This window comes from Mycotypha africana, assembly GCF_025528875.1.
Source record: "Mycotypha africana strain NRRL 2978 chromosome Unknown BDF20scaffold_9, whole genome shotgun sequence".
In the NCBI taxonomy this organism is placed as follows: Eukaryota; Fungi; Mucoromycota; class Mucoromycetes; order Mucorales; family Mycotyphaceae; genus Mycotypha; species Mycotypha africana.
This window is the reverse complement of record NW_026515733.1, coordinates 115,479-127,095: the sequence shown is the minus strand read 5'-3', so window position 1 is coordinate 127,095 and position 11,617 is coordinate 115,479. Positions and strand designations below refer to the sequence as shown.

The 11,617-nt window shown below is 37.1% G+C and overlaps 6 protein-coding genes across 6 annotated transcripts; 4 read left to right on the top strand and 2 right to left on the bottom strand.

Moving 5' to 3' along the window:
• Positions 1–132: 132 nt before the first annotated feature.
• Positions 133–1,516, top strand: BDF20DRAFT_884606 (uncharacterized protein; the record flags this gene model as incomplete). Its single annotated transcript, XM_053081873.1, has 2 exons — positions 133–1,283; positions 1,381–1,516. A coding segment is annotated over exon 1 (592 nt), but the record flags the coding sequence as incomplete, so codon positions are not given.
• Positions 1,517–2,920: 1,404 nt separating this feature from the next.
• Positions 2,921–4,873, bottom strand: BDF20DRAFT_915278 (uncharacterized protein; the record flags this gene model as incomplete). Its single annotated transcript, XM_053084293.1, has 4 exons — positions 2,921–4,183; positions 4,315–4,379; positions 4,445–4,480; positions 4,576–4,873. The coding sequence occupies 4 exons, from the start codon at positions 4,871–4,873 to the stop codon at positions 2,921–2,923; spliced, it is 1,662 nt and encodes a 553-aa protein (XP_052933225.1).
• Positions 4,874–5,246: 373 nt separating this feature from the next.
• Positions 5,247–6,427, top strand: BDF20DRAFT_961396 (PRELI-like family-domain-containing protein). The gene is made up of 3 exons (XM_053084946.1): positions 5,247–5,373; positions 5,452–5,623; positions 5,689–6,427. The coding sequence occupies exons 1-3, from the start codon at positions 5,339–5,341 to the stop codon at positions 6,025–6,027; spliced, it is 546 nt and encodes a 181-aa protein (XP_052933224.1). The 5' UTR covers positions 5,247–5,338; the 3' UTR covers positions 6,028–6,427.
• Positions 6,428–6,975: 548 nt separating this feature from the next.
• Positions 6,976–8,014, top strand: BDF20DRAFT_907237 (uncharacterized protein; the record flags this gene model as incomplete). Its single annotated transcript, XM_053083357.1, has 4 exons — positions 6,976–7,188; positions 7,283–7,432; positions 7,524–7,786; positions 7,876–8,014. 4 exons carry the CDS (start codon positions 6,976–6,978, stop codon positions 8,012–8,014), a joined length of 765 nt encoding a protein of 254 aa, XP_052933223.1.
• Positions 8,015–8,189: 175 nt separating this feature from the next.
• On the bottom strand, positions 8,190–9,599 carry BDF20DRAFT_680428 (uncharacterized protein). The gene is made up of 6 exons (XM_053076021.1): positions 9,360–9,599; positions 9,141–9,276; positions 8,993–9,075; positions 8,851–8,918; positions 8,691–8,761; positions 8,190–8,622 (listed from the first exon to the last, which is right to left on the bottom strand). The coding sequence occupies exons 1-6, from the start codon at positions 9,455–9,457 to the stop codon at positions 8,365–8,367; spliced, it is 714 nt and encodes a 237-aa protein (XP_052933222.1). The 5' UTR covers positions 9,458–9,599; the 3' UTR covers positions 8,190–8,364.
• Positions 9,600–9,786: 187 nt separating this feature from the next.
• On the top strand, positions 9,787–11,498 carry BDF20DRAFT_915274 (cytochrome P450; the record flags this gene model as incomplete). The annotated part of the gene is made up of 2 exons (XM_053084292.1): positions 9,787–10,261; positions 10,378–11,498. 2 exons carry the CDS (start codon positions 9,787–9,789, stop codon positions 11,496–11,498), a joined length of 1,596 nt encoding a protein of 531 aa, XP_052933221.1.
• Between the last annotated feature and the right edge of the window lie 119 nt (positions 11,499–11,617).

The window sequence follows — 11,617 nt, the reverse complement described above, 5'->3', positions numbered from 1 at the left end:
TAACTAACAGGAAGGGTGCCTTAATAATTTGTAATATAACAGTAAATGCTGCTATTTGATGTTGTTCCTTACTATAATAACTTTCATTATTTCACATGATGAGGGCGGTTGTCGCTTACAGAAAGGAGAATACCAGATATTGCTATACATTACACTATTTTGAAAGGAGGCTTTGAGTCTTTGCTTTGCATGAACTACATTTTGAAATGTGCTCAATGTTCAAACCTGCTCGGAATAGGAGATTTTATGCAGGGAAAAGATAAAATGATATGTGCCATTGAAGAACAGAAGAGAGTCTCGCTTTTCCTTGTAGGAGACGTTATTGACAGAACTGTTCTAAAATTGCTGGTATATGAGTATTATTTACTTCTATTCGACCTTTTTTGTTTTTTCTTCGTCTTCTTCTTTTACAGCACAAGTTTTTCCCTATTATGATGATATACTACAAAACCTCTCTTCATGAAAAGCAAAAAGATGCAAAATTGCTAGCAGCAAGATATACTTATACCGATGATGAAGAGGAAGAAGATAATACGCCACTGAGTCATTATTTAAAGATGTCCAATCATGCTAAAGAATTACAACATCAATGGAAACAGCAAAGAGAAAGAATTAAACAATATTACAATAATGCTACTATCAATAACAACAAAGGCCTGATCCATTCTGTTCCCCCTGCTTCATTCGATAAAAGAAGAAGTTCATCCCCTACAACCACAAAGCCCTTCTCGCCTTCTTCTTCACCTCTCATACCGACATCCACCATGTTATTATTACTGAATCAAGGAACAAATTCAACTGCAAGTTCATCAGACGATAACGACGATGAGGAAGATTCAATTCCAATTGCCTTATTACATGCCACGAGTCAACCGTCTAGACGATTGTCAGCTGCTGAAAAATATAAAGAAAACGTGAAAAGAGCACAGCGACTGCAACGACAACAAGAGCAACAGCATTCGAACAGAAGAAAACACAATAGTGTCTTACTACTAGAAGACTTTCAGAATTATGCTTTCCTGACATGATCCTAAAAATTCTGGTCTCTTTGACTCCCATTTCAAATTATTGAAGTGCTTCGCAGGGCAACGGAAATCCGTTTACAGCCGAAGCAAAGGACTGGTCGCATTTCTTTTTTTTTTTTCTTCTTCCTTTTTTTTTATTGTTGTTGTTGATATTGTGAAGCAGTTGAAAAAGAATTTAAGGACTTTCGGTGCCTTTATTGATTGAGAACTCCAAGAATAAACTCTTGTCTCTTAAAACAGTATGAACGATTTAAGAACGTATGTTTCTATAAAGTATTGTGTTTCGTTGTAGCAATTCAACAATTATGGGAGGAGAGGATGACCAGAAGTTACTAACTGACTCCCTTCAGAATAGTTTGTTCAACACTATTTGATTATCAAGAGTCTTTCTTGTCTTTGGTACAATAACACAAGTTCAAAAAAAAACCAGAAACATCACAGGGAGTGCACATATCTAACAGTTTCAAAGACAAATATACTTGGTTCCAAAGTTTTTTGTTCTTTTTTGGAAATGTCAAGGATTATTTTGGATTAGAAGAGCAGGCCCCACTTTTTTATAGAAACTTTTACTTTTCATTGTGAACAAGATGATGTAGAATGTAGCATCATGATTCTTAATGAGAGCGGCATGCAACAGTTTGCAACAGTTGAAGATAACGTGGCTTTTGCTTGGTAAATGGCACTAAGCGAACAGACAGCTTGTTAAAAAAAGTTTAATGAACTGTATTGCTGGACGCTACTGTCGCTTGAAAGGAAGAATTGAGTAAGTCAGATTGATATACAGCAAGTTTGTATCGGCCCTTCAATATCGTCAGTAACCGAAAATGTATCTTTTTGCTTGTTTAACTGTAAACACTCTTTCAGGTCCAAGAAATCAACTCTTTATATGTGTATTCATACTACAGTGGTGTGAAATGATTAAAAATCACACTGCTTGATACTTCGTGGCTTTGAAATTTTGTAATTTTCGGGGAGTAATGGGGAGGGTTGGGTCGAGTTAGGGGAGATGGGGTAATATCTAAGTTTGACAGGCCGATTACGGACTCTACTCTAATGTCTGATGGTTAAGAGAGTTCTAATAAAGAAAAAAAGAATAATTCTTTGCTATACACGAGCGAGCCCTGATGGTATCTTTTCGTCAAATGAAAAAAGCTATAGAACTATAAAATGCACGCACGTCAGAAGTAAAGACAAAAAAAAAAAAAAAAAGAAACATCTTTTTTGATATTGTATAAGTCTTTTCCAATTGTAGTGATGCCTTTCTTTAATTTACGAGTCATATCGTGGTACGGTCAGCTTTGTTGGTTTTTTTTTCTTTCTTTTTCTCCCAGATAAAAGATGTGAGAAACCAAGCAATTTTGTTTTAACCAAATTGATTGTAACAGCGGAATGTGATTGCTTGTGCGCGTCCAACGAACACAGACGTACTTAAATGGCACAGCTGCTGCTCCCCCAGCATTAGGGATTGTAGTTGAGGATACATATTTTTGCAATACTTGCACTGAAATGTTGTTATCTATTGATAATAGTGATTCGACTGAACCCGAGATAACGTTAATAGGCAAAAATAGTCATGCTAAACTAAGAAGTTGCAGCTTATTGCGCGTTATCAGGTATTATGCATTCTTATACAAATGCCTGCGATAACCAAAAGTTTCATTTTTGTATTTATTGAGATACGACTGTTGATAGAGCATAAATAAGAAGATAGAATCTGCTTGAAGATAATGTTGCCTGTAAAAGAGGATGAAGGTGAGATGAAAAAAACAAGAAACGTAATATGAATGATGAAAGTAAGTAACAGAGCAAGGTGGTGGAGTTTAAGCTAACGCGGGAAATGACATGATGTGAGGAAAATATACAAAAAGAAATGAAGAAAAAGGAATCAGAGATTCTTAGACTCTATCTAATATCTTGGTGTAGACATCAACGATATGATCTGTAATGGGATGCTGCATTTCTGTACAGGTTACTTTTCTCTTAATATCCTCACATAAACCATCCAAATCAAAATCAGGGCATATTTCTTTATGCACTTGTTGGAGATGTTTGCCTTGTCGTTGACTTTCTCGCAATCTTTCAATAATGTTCTTTTTCATTTCCGGTGTCAAATGTGACAATGGCAGTTTCTTTACATTTGCTGTTGTTGCAGTTGTTGCTGCTGCAGTTGCAGGCGTTGTTGTTGGCAAAGCTGGCAAACCGAATTGTGCATTCATGCTATTAGTGACAGCAGTGACAGAAGTACTGTTGTTCATGTCAAATAGATCATCATTGGGGCCAAAGAGAAGGGCTAAGTCTCCATTGTTCAACAAGAAGTCATCAATGGCAGCTGTAGATAACTGATTAGTATCATCAAGGAATGATGTAGTGTTGGTGGCGTTATTATTGGTGGTGGGCAGTCGATAATGTGAGACCAAATCATCTTTGCCATGGAAAAGATCATTTGTTGCAGGAAACATATTGCTGGTATTCACATCAAAAGGGTTAGAGGGATTGCCAAAACCAACGAACGAGTCTGCTACTGCCATGAAATTAAAGTTGCTGTTGCTATTGATGTCACTTTTACTATTATTGCCATGTGGATGCTTATTTGTGGTTTGTGGTGGTGCTGTTGAAGACGAGAAAAGGCCAAACTGAATTGGATCTGCTGTGAATAGTGAATTGGGTGTCTCGGCTGAAGAGTCGTCTTCCTGAATATGTGAATTGGATGATCTAGGCGAATTTTCGAAAGAGGATGGAGAGCTTGTTTCTTCAGGGGCACTGTATAGGTTGTTGTATGTGCTATTACAAGAACTATAGGTTGAGTTCATACTATTATGTCTTGAGGAGTGACTATCCATAGAATGACTCTTCGAAGGGTTTTCATTAGATGACATAGCAGATACGGCAGGAAGACTGGAATTGTTGGCGTTTGGAACAGGAAACTCAAAAGTAAATTGGACTCCTTTGAGAGCATAATTCTCTTCCTGCAGCTTTTGCAGTTGCTCCCTCAGCTGTTGATTTTCTTTCACTAAGTCTTCGGTCTTTGTCGCATGAGCTTCAAGCTCAGCAATACGAGCCTGCAATTCAGCTACATGTTTTTCTTTTCTATCTCTGAAAGCACGTTGAGCAGCTCTGTTTTGTGCTTTTCGTTTTTGTTTAGGGTCAGGAGGTACATCCTATGTAACAAAATTTAAGTTGACCGCAGCAAAAAGTTTTCAGTCAAACATACACAAACAAAACATAGCTCAGATCAGATAAGGGGCAGATCAGAGTGGAACAGATTGTGTAAGCGTTACATTGTACTTACAGACGGTAAAGTCTTTTCAATGGGTTTCCTGCCAGCACGTTTGGGCGCTGTTGGTGTCTGTTCATCTATACTCAATAAATGGACTTAATAAAAAATAATAATCTGTCTACGATCCAATTTAAAGTATTACCTTTTTCAAGTTCTCGTTTAACATGATTATTTATAGCTAAATTTGCAGAAAAAAACACAAATGCCCACATGAGTATATATATATACAAAGCCTGCGTTTCCGCCAACCTCAATCTTCTTTCTAAGGTTTACCATTCGTTGCATCATTGCTGGTGTTATTCGTTGTGGTTAATGGCTCTTTCTGACTATTATTGTTCGCAGATAAAGTAGATGATATTGATGTATTTAACACTTCTGTGAGCTTATGACTGTTTGAGTGTGGTATAGTTGCAGGAAGTGATCTATTCATATTCGATGGATCAGCATTGATATTCGTACTTTGAATATTCTCTTGATGACTGGCAATAGCAGCATTTAATAAATCCAAGGCGGATTCGTTCAAGTTGAACTGAAGAATCTGAGCAGGTGTTATCTGTGAAAAAGAGGACATATTATTGAATGATTCTGAATATATAGACCGATGTTGCTATTAACAGAATGCTCAGAAGAGATTTGATGGAAAAAAGAAAAAAAACAGTTAAGGTAAAAAGAGGTAGTGAATCTGAATCCGTTTTTCTTTTTTTGTAATTCTTCCAGGAAAACGAGTTGCTTAATAATTGTTCATGAACGGAAAGTCACAGGTTTTTTTTCATCTGGAATTGAACCTTTTAACCATTTTTCTGCTCTTTCAGTTACCATTTAAGTATGTTTCTATTTTACCCTTGTCGACCAGTCGTAATGATTTACCTGAGTATACATTTTGTATTCGTCTCATCTTGTCTTTTTTTTTTTTTTGATTTTTTCTCTTTTTATTTTTTTTTTTCATTCTTTGACAAGCGAAACACACACTTTCTAATTTTATCGTATTTTGGTCTCCTTTGTACTGAAGCCATTCTACTCTGTGATAAGGTGAACAATGGTCAAATTCTACCAGCATGTCTTCAATTACGAGTAAAGTATCAGTATTGTGCAATGCAGTAAATATAGTATGTTTACTAATCAACCACGAAAATCCTTGGATTCTACTAGTTCATCATGGCAAAATGTAACGCTTGCGTTTTGGTTAAGATACCCCAATCCGTTCGCTTCACACGTGCTTGCAGTGGATGTATTGGATCGCTGTGTGGACGAAAACGGCGTCTTGAAAACAACAAGACTCGTTTTAAAGAAAGGCAAAGCTCCTAAATGGTTTCCAGAATCTGTAAGTCATCAATTAAAGGCTGTTATAAGTTAACCAAGGATATCTAATGATTCTTCTCAATGTAGTTTTTGAAAAGCTCGGAAGCCTTCATTATCGAAGAATCAGAAGTGGATCCAAAGAACAAAACAATGGTCACCCGTACAAAGAACCTGAATCATGTCCGAGTAATGCAAATTGTGGAGACACAATACTTTAAACAACACGAACAGAATCCTGAATGGACGTCCTGCAAAACAGAAGCTAGGATCATCTCCAGGTTTGGCTGGGGAATGACTCAACGTATCGAAGGATTTGGACAAAGCTCTTTCATTGCCAATGCAGCAAAAGCACGAAAAGGCATGCAACATATATTGCAAATGATCCGCGATAAACAGACAAACCGAACAACTGCTTCAGCTCCATAATGCTCGGCATCTCGACAGTATCTAAACACTCACCCTTACTCTGTATAACAACAATCCATCCACTACCTTAACTCTTGCTTTTTGCAGTTTCTCTCTTTACTATATCAACCTTACGACATCTCTGGAAATCTCGAAAATTCTTTTTAAGTATAACCTTAAACGGAATCTTGATCCCCTTGTCTGACTCTTTGCAGAACTTGTACATACATATCACACCTGTCAAATCATGAACTATATTCCCTTTCATTATGCTATCTTTTTCGTTACATTTTTCGAACCCAAAAAAACAAAAAAAAAGATAATATGCCCCTTCATGAAGATTAAAATCAGAAAAAAAAAAAAATTAAGTTAGGTGTATTTTACCCATTTGCCACGGTTGCACAAAGAAAAAGAGTTCGGGCGTCGTTTTTTTTTTTTGGTTTTTTTGGCATTTGAAAGCTTGCAATTAGGCATGAGTACTCTAAAACTGTGCAGCGCGCATGTATGAATATATGACAGAAACTCTCATGATGTCTAAACATGAGATGTAATTGGTGGTCAAAGATACACAAATCCCATTGGAGGCATAAAAACGTAAAGATTAGCCTCATTTCTCACCCACCCTTTCTTGGAAGATCCGAATTTTTGCAACTAACCCGACACCGTCTATTCTACTTCCAATTGCCTATAAGGACGTTTTTCATCATTCAATCAAGACAGCTCAAATACATTACGTTAATATTTTGAAATCTAGAAAAATGATCTGATTTTGGGACCTTATTGCATTACAAAAATCATCAGTGGCGGAGAAAAGGGAGATCCCATTTGGGAAATGGAAGAGAGAGAGACTGGTTTTCCTATTTCCTTTCCCGCTTTTGTAAGTTTTTCGATCCAACTATTTTTTTTTATTTTTTTTTTTTTTTCTCCTTCTCTCAGTTAAACCGGTCCCTTTCGTTTCAAAAAAGACACATGGCTTCGTTACAATCTCTAAAAGCACCTACTGGTTTAAGCAAAAAGACACAAAAAGAAATACAAGCCGATGAGGATGAAGATGTTGTCATCGACGCCAACGCTTTACCCAGTCAACCACAACAACAACCTTCAGAAGACGATGTCATGATGGACGAAGGATCATCAACCGATAAACCCAACTTTGCGCCTGCCAGTGCTTCTGAATTAAAGGTAGAGCAATTACTACTGATGTTATAGAGAGACGATCTAAAAACTGACAGATAACCTGATCGTTTTTCTTGCAAAAAAAAACAAAAAAAACCAGAAAGTGACAAAGGGTGCACGAAAGATACCTATTCCTCCTCACCGTATGTCACCTTTGAAAAGACACTGGTTGGAAATCTATTCACCTTTAGTTGAGCATATGAAATTACAAGTGAGGATGAATATCAAATCAAAAACAGTTGAACTTAAGGTTAGTTTTGGTTAATGACGATGATGTTTCTTGCTGAGATATACTTAATTTAAAACCGCATTAATTTAAAACCGCATTGGGAATATTATAGACGTCTCCCAAAACTGAAGATGATGGCGCTTTACAAAAGGGTGCGGATTTTGTCAAAGCTTTTGCTTTAGGTTTTGAAGTAGAAGATGCTATGGCTTTATTGAGATTAGACGATATTTATTTGGATACATTCGAAATTAAGGACGTAAAGACTTTACATGGAGATCATTTAGCTCGTGCTATTGGTCGTATTGCAGGTCGTGATGGTAAAACAAAGTTCACAATCGAAAATGCTAGTAAAACAAGAATTGTATTAGCAGATACGTAAGTGTTGATTTGCTGTAGAAATACTGAATGATTGACGCTGCAGCTGATGTATGTAAACTTACGAATTTTTCTATCGACGTATATAGCAAGATTCACATTCTAGGTTCATTCCAAAATATTAAAATTGCTCGTGATGCTGTTGTTAGTCTTATTCTGGGTAGTCCACCTGGTAAAGTGTACGCTACTCTTCGTACTATTTCTGCTCGTATGAAAGAACGATTTTAAGTAAAAGCCTGGCAGCTCTCATTCTATTCCTTTTTTTTTTATATATTGTAAATTTACTTCTTTTTTCTTTCTCAATCATCCCAGATTTTGTAGTAAATACCGTTTATTTTATAGAGATGAACCATCTTATTCAAATCTTATCCATAGTTTGCTTTCCATTTTTAACCATTTAAAAGAAATATCTTATATAATGATATTATGAACAAATTTAACTCTATAACATTCTATGTACAATTTATTTCCAATGTATTGCAATGACGGGGTGATAGTAATAATAATAATCTGGTATACTTTGATTGTAGCGCGCTATCTTATACATATTTACAAATGCAGACGTCATGTGTCAACGCTTAATGCTTTTGATTCTTAATTCTATTCAGGTCCGATTTGCTGATAGTCAATGTAGCACCCTTCATTCGCCCAATACCAGTGGTAATACCTGGATCACGATCTCTCTTCTTCTTTGAGGTTTTGACATACAAATGCTTCAATGACTTATCATAAATGCCCAAATCCTTAGCTTCCTGAAGCTTTTTGGTCTCTCTTTCCTTCTTTACTGCGTTAATATTGAGTCTCAATTGAACTGGCATCTTTTGTCCACCCGAACTCTAACATCGAAAAAGGGGTCAGTGATCATGCTCCAGTCATACAAAATAGCCTCAGATTCATATGATACCTTCATGCCTAATTTTTCCAGCTTCTTGAATGTATCCTTTCGTCTATCCCTCGAAGACATTTCTTCTCTTTCTGTGTGTATAGAAAAAGAAATGGAAATTGTTCAGTGACAAGGTTCATCCCCCCCCACTTTTGCGCTGTAATGCGTGTCAATATATTACCAAGTTCTTCTAAGAGATAACTCGTAGCTATAAGTTGTTGTAATTCTACATCCTTCTTCTCGTTCTCTCTGTATCATAGAAATTCTAGATAAGCGTCCTGCTGAGCAGACTACAACAGAAAGACTTTCATATTCTCACTTACACTTCTTCCTCCTGTTCTTTTTCGCTCATTTTCTGTTTAGCTTCGGGCTTATTCTGATTCTCTGGTATGTTGATTCTTGAATCCTATCGAGGCTGTTAGCCACTTGATATAGAGTTACTCGACGCCATCCCTTTGTTTGATGTTTTACCATAAATCGCTTTCTTTCCGCTTTATCTTCTATTGTTGACTTCTTATGTAAAATTGAATCGTCGAATACAACTACCTTGGGTTCCTTGGATATTTTTTTCTCGACTTTCTTTTGCTTCTTTTGTGCTGCTATCTCTCTGTAGATAGAGACAAATAATGTTAAAACTTGTAGGAGCCTGCAATCAAATGTGCTGTTGTTTTTATTTTAAGCAATATTTACTTTGGTGTCAAGGCTTTTCGTTTTAGAGTTCGGCTAATGTGAGCATTATTGGCTGTGTTGCTTTTGACACTATTGATCAAACTCGCTAACGATGACATGATATTAATGTAGAAGAACTGAAATCGCAAAGATTGACACTGTAAGAAACCCAAGAAAGAAATAGCCAATGATAAGCCACTGCAGGCAAAAAAGTTCGGCCCAGCAAACAAAAACAAAAAAAGAGAAAGAGTGCGGAAATGTCACTCCGGCCTATGTACACCGCTCCACATTTTTATAGCAACATAGAATGCTTTATTGATAAGACTTTCATAAAATGATCATTTTTAGGGAAAATATACCCCAGATTTGGTTTCTAGCAGTTTTTTGTTTTCTATTCTTTCCCTTTTACGAGAATTGACACAACAACACTCTACAGAAAAATTCAGAAATGAACATACTATCCCTTATACAACAGCAAGCAGATTATACCACAAAATGGATAGAAAAATCTTCTATCACTAAAAAGCAGTATGTCTCACTCTCCGTCGCGGCGGCTATTACCTACTTTGTTTGGAAACAATGCAGCAGAAACAGAAGAACAGACATTGATCCGACACTTTTACCCCCTAAAGTGGAGGGTGGACTTCCAATAGTAGGAAACTTGCTGGATCTTCAAAAGAATCCTCGACAATACTTGAACGATGCTAGGAAGAATTTCGGGCCCTGCTTCCGTCTATACCTACCCGGTTTAGGCAACACAGTTGTCGTCACGGGCACTTTGATCCAAGAAGTAATGAAAGCCACAAAAAATTTCAGCTTTGATGAAGGGATTGAAAACCTTATTCCTGCTGAAAAAGTGGTTAGAATCTCCTACGGCCATAAATTTAAAAAAGAAGCAATCAGCCCTAGAGCTAAGAATCCCAGTAAGCTCTTTAAAAGAAAAAAAATAATCTGATGTTGAGAAAGTTGTCTAGCATATCTACTAACCAATCTCTTTTCGAAAAACAAAAAAATTAAATAAAAATATGAATCGATATAGTTATTTATCCCATAAAGCATAACTTTAAGGAAAACCAGATCGATGTCTTTTCAGAACGTATCCGGTATGCTCTTGACAAAGCGCTTGATGAAGAGCTCAATATCAAACCAGGCGATGAACAAGCAGTGGACATCAAAGATAAACTAGCTTACATTATCTCGCGTATCTCGTGCTTATGTTTCGCCGGTAGTAAAGTAGGGGTCAACGAAGAGTTGATCACTGGTATGGCTCACTTCACACAAAAAATCATCCGAGCAGGCCTGTTCATTTCTTATTTACCCAGCTGGCTCAGTCGCTTCCTTGTACGATGGATCTTCTCTGTGGAACAAGAAATGGATGTGATCATGGCCTTATTAGTACCTGAACTGCGAAAGATCAGAAATGGTGAGATGGGTGACGATTATGAGGCTACGTTTGCTACCATGGCACTCAATTTACCTAAAGAAGACGGAACCTTAAGAAAAGTGGAAGACGCTGCCTATTATTTCAACAACATTGCTCTAGCAAGTATTCATACAACATCTCATTTCGCGTCTTTTGCCTTCCACGAACTAGCGTGCCGCCCTCAGCTAGTCGAAGACCTACGAGCCGAATTACACACTCTCCAGGGCGATATGACACCTGAAACGGTGGCTAAACTACCCTTGATGGACTCCTTCTTTAGAGAAGTGCTTCGTTGTAACCCTGACTATTTAGGTCTGCATCATCTCACATTGAAGGATTCGACGTTGTCAACAGGGCATGTTGTTCCTAAAGGTTATTTCGTCTTACTCGCTCTTGATCAGGTTCAACAAGACATGCATTTCTTGCCTGTCAATCCATTGACAGGTGAAGTACACTCAGGCACTTCTCCTCTGGAAGAATTCGATGCTTACAGATTTGTGGGAACGAATATCAAGTCAACGACGGTTGGCTTGGAGCATATGGCTTTTGGTTTGGGCGCACATGCTTGTCCTGGTCGCTTTTTCGCTGCTAATGAGATTAAATATGTGGTCGCTGTTATGATTATGCGCTATAATATTCGCACTCGTAGTGGCAAAAGAGCTAAAGATAATGTCATGCTCGGTATGACAAGATTCCCTCCAGCTGAACCTTTGATTATTGAACGACGATTACAGTAATACAAGCAATAGTCAAATGAATTGAAAATAAAATGACATCCACCAAAACTGATTATTAAATAAAAGAGCAAAGGATTTATAATAAGAAAGTGTGTATATAATGCAGAAAAAAATAAAGA

Coding starts and splice junctions, on each gene's coding strand:
- BDF20DRAFT_961396 (XM_053084946.1), top strand. CDS start 5,339: ATGGTCAAATTCTACCAGCATGTCTTCAATTACGA. Junction 5,374..5,451: donor CAGCATGTCTTCAATTACGA/GTAAAGTATCAG, acceptor GGATTCTACTAG/TTCATCATGGCAAAATGTAA. Junction 5,624..5,688: donor CTAAATGGTTTCCAGAATCT/GTAAGTCATCAA, acceptor TTCTCAATGTAG/TTTTTGAAAAGCTCGGAAGC.
- BDF20DRAFT_680428 (XM_053076021.1), bottom strand. CDS start 9,457: ATGTCATCGTTAGCGAGTTTGATCAATAGTGTCAAAAGCAACACAGCC. Junction 8,762..8,850: donor TTATCTCTTAGAAGAACTTG/GTAATATATTGA, acceptor CTATACACACAG/AAAGAGAAGAAATGTCTTCG. Junction 8,623..8,690: donor TGGAAAAATTAGGCATGAAG/GTATCATATGAA, acceptor TTTCGATGTTAG/AGTTCGGGTGGACAAAAGAT.